This window comes from Lampetra planeri, chromosome 14 (genome assembly GCF_965212315.1).
Source record: "Lampetra planeri chromosome 14, kcLamPlan1.2.h2, whole genome shotgun sequence".
NCBI classification, from domain to species: Eukaryota; Metazoa; Chordata; class Hyperoartia; order Petromyzontiformes; family Petromyzontidae; genus Lampetra; species Lampetra planeri.
The window spans coordinates 12,761,404-12,779,651 of record NC_136120.1 but is presented as its reverse complement, the minus strand read 5'-3'; the positions used below and the strand labels follow the sequence as shown (position 1 = coordinate 12,779,651).

At 47.1% G+C, this 18,248-nt stretch overlaps 1 protein-coding gene and 1 long non-coding RNA gene across 6 annotated transcripts in view; one reads left to right on the top strand and one right to left on the bottom strand.

The window, feature by feature from the left end:
- Positions 1-6,044: 6,044 nt before the first annotated feature.
- On the bottom strand, positions 6,045-12,162 carry LOC144722397 (uncharacterized). Its single transcript, XR_013586045.1, has 2 exons — positions 11,421-12,162; positions 6,045-6,713 (listed from the first exon to the last, which is right to left on the bottom strand). It is a non-coding gene; the product is annotated as an uncharacterized LOC144722397 (long non-coding RNA).
- Positions 7,906-18,248, top strand: part of LOC144722396 (adenylyl cyclase-associated protein 1-like) — a 32,920-nt gene continuing 22,577 nt past the window's right edge. Inside the window, exons 1-5 of one of the 5 annotated variants that reach the window (XM_078600633.1) lie at positions 7,906-7,997; positions 11,449-11,579; positions 12,703-12,803; positions 15,426-15,503; positions 17,816-17,959. In XM_078600633.1, coding sequence (XP_078456759.1) covers positions 11,468-11,579; positions 12,703-12,803; positions 15,426-15,503; positions 17,816-17,959 — 435 coding nt within the window. In that variant the 5' untranslated portion in view covers positions 7,906-7,997; positions 11,449-11,467. Of the gene's footprint in view, positions 8,045-8,448; positions 8,572-11,448; positions 11,580-12,120; positions 12,249-12,702; positions 12,804-15,425; positions 15,504-17,815; positions 17,960-18,248 lie in introns of those variants that run through there. The other 4 variants (XM_078600635.1, XM_078600634.1, XM_078600632.1 and 1 more) reach the window with 4 other exon arrangements.

The following is an 18,248-nucleotide window of genomic DNA, read 5'->3' as shown; positions in this document are numbered from 1 at the left end:
CACCGGTGTGTTGGAGAGAAAATTCACAACATTTACAATCTGAGGACGACGTTTCGCCAGTAATTACAACCGGCATCATCAGGCGGCAGCCAGATCTGTAATCTAGTCCTCTTCACGCCGTGTCGGTCTTGGGGGTTGTGGGGGGGGGGGGGTCGTTTGACCATACTTCACCACGCCGGTCAGTGCCGGTTGGTGAAATAAAAGTTGGCAGTGGAGCGAATTAAATTTGATGACCGGCTCAGAGATCACTCGCCACTGCTGTTAGTGCGCTAATCACCGCGCCACCACTCCGTCCCGGATAATTAATGTCGTTACGTAATTATGACATCAATGATAATGGTGCTTAATATGTTTGCGTTTTGGCTACTGGTGTGATAATGAGACTTAATCAAACGAGCTGCAATTAAGCAATTGGCTTATATCGGATTAGCTGTTTTTTCTTTTTGGCACCTAGCCGTAATCTCCCGGCTGTCTGTCACGCCTGAACCCACGCGTACGGGTGACGCTGGCAAAGGCGTCTGGCTCATTGATTGTTCTGAGCAAACTGCGCGCATTTCCGCAGGGAAACTGTTGATGTCTGAAGGGCAAAGGAAAGATATTGCCAGTCCACTGCTGGACGGAGGCCGCCCCATGCCGTGGCGGACACGAGAGGGGTGGTTTGACCGTACCTAAGGGGCCGTCCATAAATGACGTCACGCACCTTGGGGGGGGGGGTCAGATATTTGTGACGATGTGTGACGAGGTGGTGGGGGGGGTTGAGACATGTGAGGTTACATCAAAAAGCGCAACTTTAAATAAATATAGACAACACGTTCCACTTAATTAAATAGATTTTGTAATAAATGTTTTCTCCTACAACATCAGAGTACAGCGCCACATTAAATACGCACTACAATGACAATAGTTTAAAGCGATTTGAAGCATGTTTTCTTTTTTTGGGGGGGGGCAGAGCTTTGTGACGTCATATTTGAGGGGGGGGGGGGGGGTCTGACTTTTTGTGACGACGTGTGACGAGGGGGGGGGGTTCAAAAATCGTCCAAAATCGCGTGACGTCATTTATGGACGGCCCCTAAGCACACCGAACTCAAGTCTTAATCATTGCACACACAAAGCGCTTGCCACAAACGAACCACAACTCTTCGCTGATCTCGGACGAGGAGCATCAGCCATCATCACGGGAACTACCGGTGGTCATCCTCGCAGCGACAGTGGCTTTTGGCTGGCCATTGCACACAGACGGTGGCCACCGCATCGCACGCTTGCAGATGCCTTTCTGCGGCCGTCTGGACCGATGTCAGCTCGTAGCTGGGGATTGAACTCGGCGCGTCAGGCTCGTTGTGCAGAACGATGCCGAAACAACTGCCCGACTGCTTCTCACCACATGTCGATACAAAAAAAAAACCTGAAAATTAAAAATAGAGGATATAACATTAAAAGATGTCCATAATGGTGCCATCCATTATTAAAGGATTATAATGAGACAGCACTTAGAGCACCAGGTCGATACATTTACAAAACAAAGACAAAGATCCCCCGTACAGCCTTAACATACTGTTGGGGCAAGTGCTGTTAACCGGCACTTATGAAGGCCGGCACGGCACACGAGGGGGTGGTTGGCCAGTACCACGCCCGGCCGCCTTTGTCTCCCGAATGGCGATGTTTACACGTCACACCAGGTACTCATTTGAGGCTGAGTCGACCTAGAGTAGGCACAGGACTGGTTCAGATAATCGTCACTGGTGATGGTGGCCGTGAGTGGGAATCGAACTCTATGTCACCGGGTTCTTAGCGCAAAGTGATAAGAGCTACACTACCGCTACACGACCGATACATCTACGCGCACACACACACACACACTCGTGCACGCACACCGAGTAGCATTGTGTGAAGATTTTATCTCATGAGCATCGTCTCGAATCCTCCACGTGTCCGTCATGGCTTTGGCGATACGCGTCGCATCGAGGTCGGCAGATGTATCAAATGCTTTTGTCCCGTGACGTTCAAGATCACACGAGCTGTCCAGCTTCAATTAACAACAACAAAACCTCACGTTTTTTCCAGAAACGTGTTGCCAATATTGCAACCGTGCGGTTCTAACTGCCGCCTAAAAATAATAATCCAGTAATACCCCAATTAACGTCTCCCCCTTTTGCCTCGTTTCGCAAGTACGTCGTCACTTTATTATGAACACCACGAGGCGATTTGCCTCGTCTCAACCCCACAGTACGTCGCTGACAGCGTCACGCGTCCTTTCTCGTGATCCGTCACCTCCACCACCACCACCACCCACTACGACTACCCTGTGTACATCGCTTCGATTGACGTCGTTTCGATATTCGTCGTCGCACCTTTCAGGAACGCATTCCCGACGCAAACCGGGCTACTGCTGTAATTGTTCACGAATGGATGACACCTTTACGTATGTACGAACTTCTTTCGCACCATACGCAGGCCACCGTGCTAATCGGAAGGTGCGGGGCATCCTGTAGCGTATGTCATCATCACCTTCATCATCATGAGCAAGGAAGATCACTCCGCTGCTGAATGAAAACCTCCCCCCAAGCCATCGCCACCCCTCACGGTTCTACGATGTAACGATCTAACCCAGCACGTGCACGCGAGCTGATTTTCATCGCTCCATCTCGTCCTTCATTGTGATTTATAACATTTTAACGCGTGTGTGTGTGTTAGGCCATGCGAACAATTACATGTTTCCATTGGAGCTTGGACGATGAATTTGGTTAATCGACGAAATATTTTGAATCGACCATTTTTTGCGGTGGCCGTCCTGCCGCGCTGCTTCTTGAAGGCGCATCGCTGTCAACCCCTGACCAGTGCCCGACCTTATTACAGATCAATTCAGACCTCATTGGTCACCCCGTACCCTTATACATCTCAACGTTCATCCTACAAAGTCCCATCATAAGGGAGAAACACGAACAAATGGACAAAAAAGTGCCCGTATTGAAACGGCTGTACGCCGTATGGACCTGAAAACTCAATTTCCCTGTACAAGAATATGGGCAGACCGTATGGGTTGACAGGTATGAAGGCGGGAAACCACCTGCAAGCCACGCCTAGCGTGACGCATTTATATGACGCCTATGACGTCACCAAGGCCTGCCCCATCACCTCCCATCCAGGGGCACATGTGGGAATTGAAGGGTGACTTTGTTTTTTCTCCCCAACCATGAATGTTATCCGATTAAATCGAACCGATAGGTCGTAGAGTCATGGATTACTTAAAATGATCGTATTATAGCCCCAGCTCTGGGCAATTCAAAAAACATTCCCAGCAGACACTGCGTGTTATTGTTTCATGTTATTTTTATTAAGCCATCGCTGACATTCGCGAATGAGATGTATGCATTAACCCTACGTGCTCTTACAGAACAAAGGCGATTGTTTTAGGTTGAAGAGGAATAACGTGGAGAGATTGTGACCGGTTCTCCGTGGTTGGAGATTACTCGGGCCCGTTAAATACGATGACATGCCTTCTTTGCACGGTGTGTGTGTGTGGATCTACGTATGCATGACGGGTGGGGAGCGGTAGTGTAGTGGTTAGCGCGCTGCGCTACGAACCTGGCGTCCCGAGTTCGATTCCCGCTCACGGCCACCACCGGTGACGATTATCTGAACCGGTCCTGGGCCTCCCCTAGGTCGACTCAGCCTCAAATGAGTACCTGGTGTGATGTGTAAACATCGCTACTGGGGAGACAAAGACGGCCGGGCGTGGTGTTGGCCACCCACCCCCTCGTGTGTGCCGTGCCGGCCTTCATAGGTGCTCGCTAACAGCACTTGCCCCAACAGTCTGTTTAGGCTACACGGGGGGCCTTTGTCGTTGTATGATGGGTAGACGTGGTCACAGCGGCGGCTGTTGAGTGAATGCGTGTGAGCGTTAATATTAGGTGTATACACTTGATAGAGTTTAGACCGTGGTGGGATGAATACACGACGGGAGATTAGAAACGTTAGCATAGGTGATGTTATTATATTGTATTATTAACGTGGTCATGTGTAAGTACAGTACCATCGTTACACCATGGAAACAATGCATTATTGATAGCCCCTCTGTCACTGTCTTGCTGGGTGAAAGCCTCTCAATGATATGTTGATCATGGGGCTTTTTTGACCATACTTCACCACGCTGGTCACACGATGGATGGTGAAGATAGAGGCTTCAGCACCGCTTCAGGTGTCATTCGCCACTAAAACTCACCTTGGCCTGGAATCGAACTCAGGTGGCCGGGTTTATGATGCTTTGCTCTAACCACTGTATCATCGCTACGCTACTACCACGGTAATTGCCTACAATTATCGTATGTCATATACAAGATGACATAAAGGTCTTTGCAACAACAAAAACATTTCCATTTCCTTGTTGGCTAGGGGCTATTAACATTTATAATGTATGAAAGCATTAAGTTATGAAATTACACAGCCCCGCTTCCACACGACGTATATGTGAGTTAGGCATAGTGCAAGCATTCATGCTATATTCCACATACTAACGTTTGTTAACAGTAGGTATGTTAATAAGGTTATCGATCTTTTTAATAAATATATTCATTGGTATAAAAAAAAAGTGTGCGTTCCAATTTGTGGTTTAATATCACAATCACGCGTCAAACACGAAAGGCTCAGCTCCACCGGTGTATTTTTCAAATTGATTGCATTTTCCTTCTCGAGCGTTATTTTAATGGGATGTTTGTCATGCTCGGTTGCCATTATAAAATTTGATTCCTGAATCAATCTGTGTGGAGCTTTCAGTGTGACCTGCTCGTGTGTTGTGGTGGGGTTTTGCCTGCCCCTCTGGTTTCCTCCCACTCGGAGCCACACATTTGTTGGTGGAATTGGCCAAACATCGCAATGCAGCGGGGGGCCCTCGTGAAACTCAACGAGGCTTTCCTGGGTAAAACGATGACATTAATGTTATTGTTGTTGTTTGTAAAGTTTAGCCGGTGAACCTCTGTTCAGGCCATCACGTTACAAGAGGTGGTGTGACCCACAACATCCACACCCCGCCGCCTTTGTCTTCCCAGGATTGGTAATGATGACCAATGCTGACACCATGTGCTACTCATTTTCGGCTGAGTCTACCTAAGGGAGGCTCAATCCACCTTCAGGTAACTAAGCGTCGACTTGTTTCTGGCGTGGTGGAGAACACTTCTTAGCCCGGGACCCGGCTCCAGACAGGATTGATGGATCGTGCTGAGATCATGTCTGTAAAGCTTCCGGAAAGTAACAAAAAAACTCAAACACATTCGTTAATAGCACTGCCTTTAAATGAAATCGAGATATAATTATCGATGTTTGGGACAATGGACCTTCATGGCAAGTCGGTCGCAGTAGCGAGTTACCCACCTTCAACCCACACTGACCACCATGGTGAAGTATGATCAAATAACAGCCCACTACCCACGTGGTGTGGGGAGGCCCTCATCCAGCAGTGGATTGACAGAGTGGTCGACACGGCCAGTGAAACGGTGGCATATGTCATATCGGTACAGTACTTCACACAGCACCAAACATATATCCGGGGCTATTTCCAGAACGTTTAGTCCTGAAGTAGGACTTTATTATTTTGGGAGGGGAAATGGCAGTTAGCATGAGCTGTAGAACGAACTGGCTGTGCGTGTAAGTGTGGTCAATACTCTTCCGTCTCATGCGTGGTTTGTTCTGTGAGCACTTTGGTTTCCTGTCAGATGCACACTTAGAACGAGGAAATTAACTTTTACCCAAAATTCTCCTGCGATGCATTCAATCAGGAAGTTCAGTTGGCCAATGGAGTAAATGTAGTCTTATTTTGGAGGCCATTAAATAATTCAGTCCACCTTCCCCAGAAATGTCGAAAAACAGTCCTCACGTGCGTGAATTTCAGCAGCGGTTCTCATTTGGGTAAACTGGTTTCTGCCGTAGCAATGTGGAATTTCCATCACTGTTCTCAGGACAGCCAATGTTGATGAGCACAGCCCCATTAGGCTCGTGCGAATGATTGTGGAATTGGTAGAACCGGTGTAAGAACAAGTATATACTCCTCTATGCTGTTTTTGGCGTACTTTTCAAATATTTTATTCCATTATCTTTGTCAGCGTATGGAAAGAAGCATGCAGAGGTACATATTTGGAATTACGGGAAGGACACATTGATGTAGTTTTATTGACATTTACAAAATACATGTAAGTGGGCTTGAGTAAGACACGCTGCTAGTACGGACGATCGCCGGTGGTTAAGACTCATGACGGAGTGGCAGCCAAAGGTGGGGAAACGCATTCGAGAGGACATCCAGCGTGGAAATTAAGTGATAAAATCCGCTCATCAGCATGTTCCAAATGGATCGATGCTTCACAAGACCGAGGCCTTTATCCAAAAGTGGATTGGTCACGCCTGTTGATGATGATGATGATGAAGATCGAGGAAAGCCACACTGAGTCTCAAGACTGTTTTCAGGAGGGTCCTGCAATGGGTTGTTCGACCAATTGCTATTCATTTGTTCCACTGTACAAATATTGGAAGAGCCAACTGTTTTCCTTTCTCTGCATGTTCCGATGCCAGAGAACCAACTATTCATATGAGCATGAACATTATGAGAACATTGATGTATAGCTTCTATTCATGGTGCTGAATACATGCACCTCCTTAATACCTGCAGACACATCAACTGCGTTACCAAGTGACAATCCGTTGAGACGAAATTCCTCTGGATGGAAGATCTGCAAAAAAGAGATACCAGTGTCAGTACGTACATTTTTGCACCGCACCAGTTATTCACTCGTGACTGAATCGGCCAGAATCCACCCCAGTTAACATGCCAATGTTGAGCCAACGTTGGTGCAAGGATTCATATTCTTAGGTTGTGTCGGTAAAGTCACGTAGGTAAAACATCAAAATTAATAAAAATAAAATAAAACAAAAATCACGACGTTTCGGAGGAGCTGATGAGCTCCCCCCTCTCCTCCCCCTCAACTTGCTTTTTAAGGGATTACATCTTGAATCATTGCCTCACTTGATGCAGCTAATTCGGCTGTGACGGTCCCACCTGATGACGGAGACTTGTGTTGCCTCCGAAACGTCGTGATTTTTGTTTTATTCTATTTTTATTAATTTTGATGTTTTACCTACGTGACTTTACCGACACACCCTAAGAATATGAATCCTTGCACCAACGTTCCATGTTTACGTGGACTTTCTGCTCAAGCATAGCGTGAGCGGGAATCAAACTCAGGTCTCCCGGAGTGACGCGGCCTTGGAAGTATGCAATTTAAGTCGCGGTTCGGGATACAACCTAACCACAGGTTTACTCATTACAAAGACGAAGATCCCCCCCCCGTATAGCCTTCAACAGGCTGCGAGGGCAAGTGCTGTTCGCGAGCACCTATGAAGACCAGCACGGCACAATACGTGGTGGGTGGCCAACACCACACCCCACCCGCCTTTGTCTCCCCAATGCTGATGTCTGTAACACACCGCTCCGGGTTCAGTGCTTATATGAGGCTGAATCAACCTAGGGGAAGCCCAGGAGAGGTTCATATATTCGCCACTGGTCTTTTGCCGTGAGCGGGAATCGAACTCGGGTCACCGGGTTCCATACCGTGTCAACCCGTACCGTTTACGACCGTATTCTTGTACATGGAACAGCCGTTTCAATGCGGTCATCAATACAAACTTGCGTCTATTTGTTATGCGTTTCTCCACGGTGATGGGACTTTGTCGGATGAACCTTGAGATTTATAACGGCGACCAACAAGGTCTGAATCGGCCTCTAATAACGGAGGGCAACTGATAAGGGGTTGGCAGGAATGGGGTTTCGTCCCGTAGCGCGCTGACCACTGCGCCACCGCTCCCCCCGATGACCCCCCCTGCCCCCATAGCCCCTCCCCCCCATAGCCCCACCCTTCCCCCCCATAGCCCTACCCCACCCTCTCATACGGAACGCGGAAGTAGTGCGGGAGGCATTCTGGGGAAGCGCATCGGCGAACTGAACTCTGCTCCTTACGGTATATCTGCAGCTCGGGTTGTGTCGGGCAAAGTTTCCTCACGCGGGGTATCTCTAACACACAACCCTCCCTCCCCCCCCCAGCATCTTCACGGCCCTTGCAGGGCAGCGCGCGCCGTCTGAGTGCTTGTAGCTGCATTGCCGCTGTGCGTCGGCAAGTCACGGTCCCGCGGTAGGCCGCAGCCGGCGTACGGGCCCTCCCCGTTTTTCCTAGCGGCCGCTGCCGGGCTTTGGGGCGAGGTAGGCGGCGTGGCTTCCCCACAGCGGTGCCGCTCACTCCACCTTAAGCCGACGAAACGCAATCCGTCGAAGGGACGGAGTTGGCTTTGCAATGCTGCCAAGTTTGCAGAGACGTTGTGAACGTGTTGTATTGCTTGTGGAGATGTTAAAATGTTTGAATCGGCGAGGACGGGTGGGGCTTTGGAGGCGGAAATGGAACGCCGGAAGGGCGGGTGCCTGAGCTCGCTTGAGTCGCCACTAACCCACCACCACTACTACCCCCGCGTCAATCTGTTAAACAGCATTAATTCCTTTAACCACTTTGGTAAATATTTGCGACTGGTTTCAAAACGATTGTAAGTTGTTTTGTGTTGTTGTAAAGGATTTAGGTTCGGATAGTTCGTGCAGGGCTGAAGACTGATAACCACTCGTGCCTTCTGAATGTGATTTGAGTCTGTAAATAACGTTTACGTGTATTCTTACGGTTATTAGTATATTATTCATAGCGTTACTGTGTTATTATTCGTAGTATTGCAGATGCTGATACTATTCGCGCAAGCTGCGCATTACTCTAACTATTATACTATTCCTCTTCCTGCATTACTCTTGTTTGTTTGATATCATTACTCTGAGGCTATAATAACTAGTTTATATTGTATTTTTAGATTGGATATTTGCTCGCCCAGGGTCGTGTGGGTTTTAGGGCCGTCAATTGTTATAAGTTGTTTGAAAGTTGCAGTTTATAGTTGCTGGGCTATTGACCCTCTGGTCTGTAAATGTCCCTCTGATCTCCCTTCCATCCTTTTCTCGTCTTTTCTCTTAAGTAGCACTGTTACAACCCACATAATTCCTGGAAATAAACTATGGTTTACTCTTGTCCCCCCACTTTGTTTCCAAGATATCGAATGTTACCACGTTGTTATCTGTAGTGCGTCAAGAGATGCGAATGTAAATTCTAACGCAGCCGGTTTGAATAACACGTTCACGTAAAGTCGTAAACGCAGGGTAGAACGCATTATTATTACTCAAAAGCTCTTGCTTGATGCAAATCACTTCCTGGAGGAACTAGGGTTTCTTACTCATTTAATGAGTACAGTTGGTTTTCGCCGAGTTTTACTTTTATATTATAAAAGACTACAATAATGTAAGTTTGGTCGTGTGTTTAGAAAGTTGTGTGGTATTTTTGGGGGAAACTACGAGCTCTTTTTAAGATAAGACTGTTTCCCCTAGAATTCTGGGACGAATAGGGAAATATCTTTCCTTGCATGTGTTTTAGCGTGCACCGTATTTGCAAAGTGCACCTAGCCTGGCACAAACACCACTTAGTGGCGCTTGTTTGTGTGTGCGGGAGTGTATTTCAAAGTTGTCTTTTCGCTCGCGTGCGTCGTTGTGGAGACGTTTATGCTGCGTGTGTATTTTGACTTTGTAGACGCATGCGTTTTCAGCTTCCCCGATATTCGTAAAAACCCAACTTGGCAGTACACTGTACCGGTAATTGTTTTAAAACAGTTGAGCAGCAGTCACAGGGCGCGGCTCCCGCATCGGGAGGTTACAAATTCACATTCTCAGCGGAGGGGTCAGACTCAACCATCATCCCTCTATCCTCCTGCAGGGGTCTCTTTTTATTACACGCTTTCTTTTAACTCACTCTGTTGTTGTTGTCGTTGTATCCTCAAATCTTGTAACTAAATTTTAGCTCACTTCCCAATGTGGTATCGACTGCAAACTTGGTATACTTACGTCATACTGATGACAATACTACATTCTATCATAACAATTTTGAAAAAATATACATTTTTTAACATTCTTTTTTATATGTTATGTTTCGGCTTGGGTCTAATTGTCCACAGTCAACTGACGTTGGCTGTAATTGGCCACGGCCCCTTACGTTATGGCAAGCTTCGGGGCCACTTCCTGGAGTCGTGGAGTTCTGCCATTACTCGTGCATTTCATAAAAGCGTGTTTTTAAGAACGTTTTTTTAAAATATTACTTTAAAATATTTATCGCAATATGCGAACCGAACAACAGTTTCACCTATGATAGGGAACGACTCGCTCCCACCACAGGAATGTGGAATGTTCATTACTGGCCCGGGGCTATTTGAAGAGGGACCCTTAGCCCCCACAACCCAACTCATTTGAGCGGAACACCGCGTTCACTTCCCATCAGATAGGAAAAAATTGCGGTTTACAGAGTCACGCCTTGTTGGGTAATAGACTGTACAGGACAACTCTACTTCTTTCTAACCTTCACGGCAGTATTAAATGAATCATCGGTCGCCTGGAATAGGTTCTTGAACGGTAAAGCGATGAGGCACGGGTTTAATGTGTGTGTATTTTTATACATTGTACGCCAATTGACAAAAAAAATGGGACGAGCATTTTGACTGCCAAGTTACGTGAATTCTCAACCGGGTGAGAGCCGATTGATACCACAAATTGCTTTTTTCATGGGATACCTGGGGTTACAAGGAAATCAATACGAGTTAAAATGTCAATTGCACAGCGGTGAATACTCGAAGAAGATGCGGTGTCATAAAGCCCTGAAGCTTTTTAAAGAAAAACGTAAAAACTACAACGGAAAGTGAAATACTGTGCATTATACCGCTTATCGGAGGTTAAAAAAGCATTAGCGCACTGACTTTTCCGTAGAAAAAAAATCCATTTCACTGCAGCAGGTCGACTGAAAGGGCACATGTTAGTTGTTAATATTCTCGTGTTATGTTATATGCAGGATACACGAGGTCGCGTTGTATGTCTTGAACTTCTTTCGCACCGTACATAGCCAACCTTGGTAATCGGAGGTGCGTTGACACGAAACTAGGCAAATGTATGCCACAGGTTTGGTATGTTTGTACTATGACGATGCGCAGTGGTGTGTGCACGACGATGCAGCCACGGCTAAGAGTGGTGAGTGATGCCCCCCCCTCCCCTTTACTAACCCACACTGACCAAAGTGAAGTATGGTCAAAGAAACCCCATGACTGACACGGCATGGGGGGAGCCCTTCATTCAGCAGTGGATTGGCAAAGGCTTAAACGTAGCTATTGCGATGATTATTATTTACCAAGTCTCAGAACTTTTTGCCCAGGAACGTGCTGCAATGAGGACGTTTGGCCCAATCACTTTTAATGAGTATCTTTTGCACCCGCCGTTGTACACATACCCACCGCTGCCACGCCTGCCGCTGCCAGCGGCCGCTTACCATCGCGCCGTTTCCTTCCTATCCACAGTAGGCGGCTCCGTGGCAGGATGGCGCAGCTGGACGGACTCGTGAATCGGCTGGAGAAGGTGACCGCTCGGCTGGAGCAGGTGGCGCTCCACTCCGGTGTGGCAGGAGGAAGCGCCGGCGGTGTCGGCGCAGGTGAGGCGTGCATTTAGACGACGTCCATCGCCCTCCGCGCTTGAAGACGCTGCCAGTGGCTCCCCGCGGTTGCTCCCAGTTGTGCGGCTGCGTTGGTCGTCGTCGGTGCTTGTGTGTGTGTTGTTGATTGGCTGTGGAGGAGTTTGTTACATCATTGCGTTCCTACGGGTTCGTGGGCTGCAGAACTGGCCGGTTTGGTTTGCAAGCAAACATTGCATGTGGCCGCGTGCCACAAAGCGAAGATCGGTTTACGATAAAAAAAAATACAAATGAATGCGTTGTAAGACTACCCCGTATGCTTTGTTCTGTATAGCTCTTTGCTGAACAAGATTATGACAATTGCTCCTTTTGTCGAAAGCATTTGCGTTGGTAATGAATATGGCCGGCCTTTTTTCATTTGTCGCTGTTAACACAGCTGCATTGTAAAGCGTAACCTGTTCGGCGGGGGGAAACAATTTGCGTCTGAAAATAAGTAACCAACAAATGCCGTGCTTGCGAGCGGATTGGCCTATGGGAACCCGCGGTGCGATTAGGTGCCGCGCCCAGTGACGAATGCTTTGGCAATAGGTGAGACGACAGACAGTGCGCGCCCGCCAGTGGTACGCTTCGCAGCCTGCCGAGACGACGCCTCCCGCTAGCCATACTTTGCTAAAATGGCAGATCTTCAAGGTAAGGGGAGGAGGTGCTGTTCTGTATACATATTTGATTCTGAAAAGCATATCGATGTGTTTGTAAAAAAAATAGATTCTTCAAATAATTTGGTACGTGTTTATTTTTCAGCGTTGTTTTTTTGCAATGTGAAAGAGTGACGCTCACATTCTTTGAATATTTTTACGTCCGTGAACTGTACGCTTTTGGCAGAGACTCTCGTGTGCCGTGTTTCACTGGCCTAAGCTATTTACTCGGTGGCCCATTTTAGCGTCTATTCTACGGGGCGTGTGGGCTGCATGTCCGAAGTTCAGCCAACGTTCCTTGTTCTTTGTTCGCCATCTTCGCCACGCCCTACCGTGCAAAACCCTATCTCCTTTTGACTGTGTAATATACTCCGCATTCCCATTTCCTCCTCTCCCTCCTGCCTTCTCCCTGTGGCCTCTTGTGTGTCTCTGCCGTTTCCCCCTCCCAGCTGACGCGCCCTATGTGGTGGCGTTTGACACGATCTTGAACGGGCCGGTGCACGAGTACATACGGCTGAGCAAGGAAATCGGCAGCGACGTGGAAAAGCACGTAAGGAGCGCGCACACACCTGCCCGTGCCCAGAACTGAAGCATGAGTAAACATATATAAATATATAAATGGCATGTTTCAAAGACGCGTACAGTCTGCCGCTAGGGGGGCGATATTGGTGTTGTAGTTTTGTACTCTAGGGATTTAAGAGTAATTTTCATAATTTGATACATTTGGAACGTGACGACTGCCTTCAACGAAAAGCGCAACGAAAGCTGAAGAGATGGGAATAGCAACGTGTGGATAAGAGAACATGTGCAAGTGAAATGCATGATATTTACTTTGAAGAAAAAGTAAGTAGTCTTGGATCAATGCATTTCTGCCATAAGGGATGATGGCCAGTGGTTGAGACCTAAAACGGTTTGGTCAGCCATAGCTTGAAATGCCCGAGGGGATGTCCAGCATGGAGATGGAGCAATGAACTGAACTCACGTGCACTTACTTGACTTGTTGCATTGCAGATGTGCAAAGGCATTTATCCAGCAGTGGATAGATCATGACTGCCGATTTATATTGACCCGCAAAAATGCTGACAACATGCCATTACACGCCTTGGGCGCTCTTACATTTGCATTTTTAAAAGTTTTCCATTGGGAGAAAGGTAATTGCTTTTAATCTGGCCTGCTGTAATGGTGGAAACATTTTATAGCTTTGGTGTATGTCCATCCACGGTTTTTTGTATGTGGAATGTCCCCATTTTGAATACTTAGTGGCAGTGTTATATCATTTAATGTAAAGCGCACGGTCCGAATTTCTTTGAAACATCTCCATATTTTTGTACCCAAGGAGGTTCTGAAATTGTGTTAGACTTTACTCTTGTCGAACAATCCAGCCCATCCCTATTGTGTCTGGCTCATTGTGCAGGTGTGCGTGTGGTAATGTTTCGGGTAATTATCATGCCCTGAGGATTGCTGCCAGCTTTAATTATCTATTTGTTTAATTCTAAGCTCACCTAGTTGATGAGCGCATTATTCCAGTCTGATGGGGAAAAAGAGAATACATTAGTGTCAGTTACATAAGTGTGTTTTTGATCGTGTTGCCATTTTCATTGATGTCGGTGACAAGACAGTTTTGTTTTCATCATTTTTATATTGTATTCTTAAAAAAACTAAAATTACTGCGTGACATTTGTCGTCGGATGGAATAACAAGCAAACCCAATTTCAGGTGCTCTTCATTATTGTTCGGCGTAGGGAGGGGACCATCGTAAATTTACACAATTCATAACAAGCACGCGTAGTCAACATGAAATGAAAAAAACCCGAGACGGCGCATTTTAAAGGAAGTCTTTTGACAAGTGTAAACCCAGCACTGTAATTGTTTAGATATTTTGCTCAAGAACCTCTGTCCCGTAGCTGCCTTGCCTCTAAACAACCTGATGCTTTACTCTGCACATATAGTTGGGGAAGGGGCAGGGCAAACCATGGCCATTAAAATTTAAATTTTAATAGCTGTGAATTGTCAATCCTTAGCCGTGGGTGTTAATGCATTTAAGCTCTCCTGTGAACATTGAATATCCCTTGCAAAACATGGTGATGGTGATGGGCGTACACCTGCAGGGGTTAATTGAAAGGTTGTGTGCCGAGCGTGGTGTTGAGGTCCCTGTAATTAGCGCCGTTGTGTTTGCAGACGTCGGCTTGTGGTGACATTTGAGACGTCCCTTTCAGCAAGAGTCCCCTGACCTTTTGAGTCCCAGTCCCGCTCTGTTTCACCAAATAATATATCAATCCCCTGTTTTAATATATATACACACCGCCTGCTCAATATTGAATTTATCCATTTCGGGGATATCATAAGTCTTGCAATACCGTTTGTAATTTGCGTGCGATTTATGCACGCGGTGTAAGCCTGTGTGCTGCCTTGGAGCGATTCATATCGTACGATTAAAATGATGCTAAACGGCTTAATTATATCGCGCATAAGAACAGTAACGTGAAACTTAAGTGATTCGATACCGATATCTTGTAAAGTTTACAAAATCCGTTGGTAATTTGCGCGAGCAACTATACGAGCATGCGCTACGAACAAGGGCTTAACATTGTGCCCGTGCAATCCTGCTCTCATCGGCTTAAGTAAACCAAACTTAGGAGGCGGTAACGTGGTCCTAAATCATTAAATATTGATATCGTATAAAGTTTACGAGATCGATTTCCTGCCACGCTTATTCCAACGGTGTTCTCACTTCCTCCTGACCCCCAGGGGGTGGTCACGACCCCCACGCTTGGAGCGCCTGTCCCGGTGGCCAGTAGCGGCTTAAGCGTGAGCCGAGGAAAGAGCTGAGGCCACGGCTATCGAAGGCGCGTTAATTCCCAAAGCAGATTTGCGTCGCATGCCGAATGCGCGGACGTTCAAGCAAAAGTCGTTGGTTTCTTGGCGAGAAAAAAAATCCTCGCTCGTTTGCCCTACGGCAAAGTTTCACATTTGTTGTCTGAACACGCAGATCAACGTTGTCACGTGCCAGATTTTTCTGTTGCTTTGTCTATGTTTAAAAATATATATATATAATATCTCGGTGCTTTAATTGTATGTGGTGTTTTTATCCTCGTGTAGTCGTCGGGCGATTTCTTCGTGTGTTTGATCTCTTCCGTCGTCGGACACTACTAACTTTGAGCGACGTGTGTAGGCGGAGCAAGTCAACGGTTCGTTCCTGGCAGAGCGCAGCTTCCTGGTTGTGGCCTCCAAGCACAATAAACCCTCGGATGTGAGTGGAGCCTTCACGTTACAACATTTCACCTTTGGCCATCAAGCCGAATGTCCAAAGTGTGCTCTCCTCAAATGAGCTTTGAAGCGGTGCCCATCCGTTTACAACCCTACTCTTTATAAGATTATTTTGCTGTTATAAATATCCACGTGAAAATCTGAAAAATAAGTTACTACCTCGGTGAGCTTTGCCTGGTAGGATGGGGATGGTTTAGTTGTATTTGTGTGTATTTGGGTGCTTTGTTTACCTTTCTTGTACTTTGCACTCCTATTGTGTTTTTGTATTGTTTGTTGTTGTAATGTTCTTCACATCTGTCAAAAAAGGGTTATCAGATTCCTCCAGTATACATAAATACTCTAATTTTGAGGGGGGGGAGAGTCTTTACAAAGGATGACCACAATCGGCATCGCTACAAAATAAGACCGATTTTATCGACCCTGGAGGGATGATGGGCTGAGTCAACCCCCAACCAGGATTTGAACCCTCACACTTCCCCATTGCGAGTCGCTCGCTTCTGCCACTGAGCCACCTGGCTTGGATGGTGGTTTGCACTGTTACCCACTGAACTATACAGCGCCTTTTTCAGAAGTGACCTGGCCACAAATGATAGCTCAACGAAGTGGCTTATCATGCGGACATTTATAGCAGCCAAATACTCTAAATGCATGTTGATTTTAATGTTAAAGTTGTTGATGCTACTGTCGGCAGACAACACATCCCGGATATACAACATTTTCCGATACTCTGGAGAATATATTTCAGCACGATCTCACTTTGGAAATGCATAAATATGGGACTTTAAATTAAGCCATCACTTACCACATGACATTAATCTTACCTTCAGCCCCCTGCAGTGTGCGGTTTGTTTGCATTTTACCATTCGCCTTGAATTCAAAAGCACTTTAATTCATTTCACGTTGTGTGCATCTGATGATTGGTAATGATAGGAGTCCTAAGCCGTGAAGAGGGCTGAGCCCGCTATGAGCCTGACGTTTCGGTGTGATGTTAATATTCAAAGAGTCTCGTTCTCATATAATTTCGGAAGCCCTTGTATATGTAATCAACCGATAGCAGCCTCTGTCTGCTTCCGCTTGGATATGTCATCACACTATGGGGCAGGTGGGGGGGGGTAAATCACTTAGTTCATGAAGTAATAGATAAAGGTTCAGTCCTGCAGTTGCTTGCTCACACCACTTCCATGATAGCCGGTTGTCTTGTAAGAGGTGGGGGCTACCCACGCTTTACCGCACCACACACGTGAGCTGCGGATTGACTAACTGGGGGTGTAGCCATTAATACTCCACGGTGGTGAGATGTTAACTGCCTCGCCTGGTATCCAGGAGGTCACGGGTTCCATCTCGATCGTGACGCCTGTATATTTGGGCGTTTGCATATTCTCCCTGTGGTCGCATGGATTTTTCTTCGGGTCCTCCGGTTTTTCCCTCCACATTTAGAATCTACGTGCGTTTAGAGTATTTGGCTACTGCTATACATTTACACGTGATAAGCCACTTCGTTGAGCTATCATTTGGCCAGGTCGCTCAGTGGGCCTTACCTGGTAAAATAAAAATAGTTTTAAATAGTTTTGTTATATTGCTTTGTGGACAGAGATAGGAGGCTTTCTTCAAATCTACAGGACTTTACCGAACGAACCAACGAGTATGGATCCTTGCAATCACGAAAACTTCAAATCTAGAATAAACTTGAAATCTATAAGAGATAGGAGGCTTTAAGAAACGTTCCGAATATTTTGGCCGCTGCGCCAGTTTGAACCAGTGCCCTCTGGATTGCCATTCTGGTGTTCCAACCAATGACGCGACGGCAGACGCTCTCCAAATCCACGTGTTGTATTGTATGCACTCACCGTTGTATTGTATGCACTCGCCGCAGAGAGCCCCATAAACTCGCACAGGTTCAAGAGAATCGCACAGAAGGCTCGTAAACACGCTCGGAGACCTAGGACTTGCAGCACAGCAAGTTGTTTTTTGTGAATGCGTACCTACGGAACTTTTGAGCATTCTCCCTTCACGTGCACAGGCTTTTCTCCTGGGCACTATAGGTTTAAAGTAATCGCTCCTACCAATTACGATTCTGAACGCGTGTATCGCGAGATCAAGGATCAATTTCGATAGAATGCGCACGCCCGCTCTCCCGGTGCGTGAAGTAGTTTCACCCCAGCCGCCTGCCTCTTTAACCCGCGAAACGAATACGTCCGCCGTTGCTGTACCCCGACCCGCAGGGGGATGCGGCGGCTATTTTATTTTATTACGCCGCGTCGAGCCCCAACTGTTTGTGGAATTTGTCCCGCGCAGGAGGAGCTGAAGAAGCTGCTGAAGCCCATCTCCGATCAGATCCAGGCGATCCAGGCGTTCCGCGAGGCAAACCGCGCCAGCAAGCTCTTCAATCACCTGTCGGCCGTCAGCGAGAGCATCCCCGCGCTGGGCTGGGTCACCATGGTGAGTACGGCCCGAGCTGTCGATAATGACGCCCCCCCCCCCTCCCGCCTTCTCCCACCTGGGGTTACGTATTTTTTTCTCAGGGTTGCGGATTTGATATAACCGTGCTCGTGAAAATAGAAAATAGATTGTAGCTTTCGACGTTCATTGGCACGTGGGTTTGTGAGCTGCTCTTTGCTTGTGACCGGTGTACTTTAAAAATATAAACGGATTCCCCCCCGCCCCAACATCCCATGTAAATCTACACCCCTCCCCTACCTATGCGGGGTCCCCACTTGGCATGGGCAGC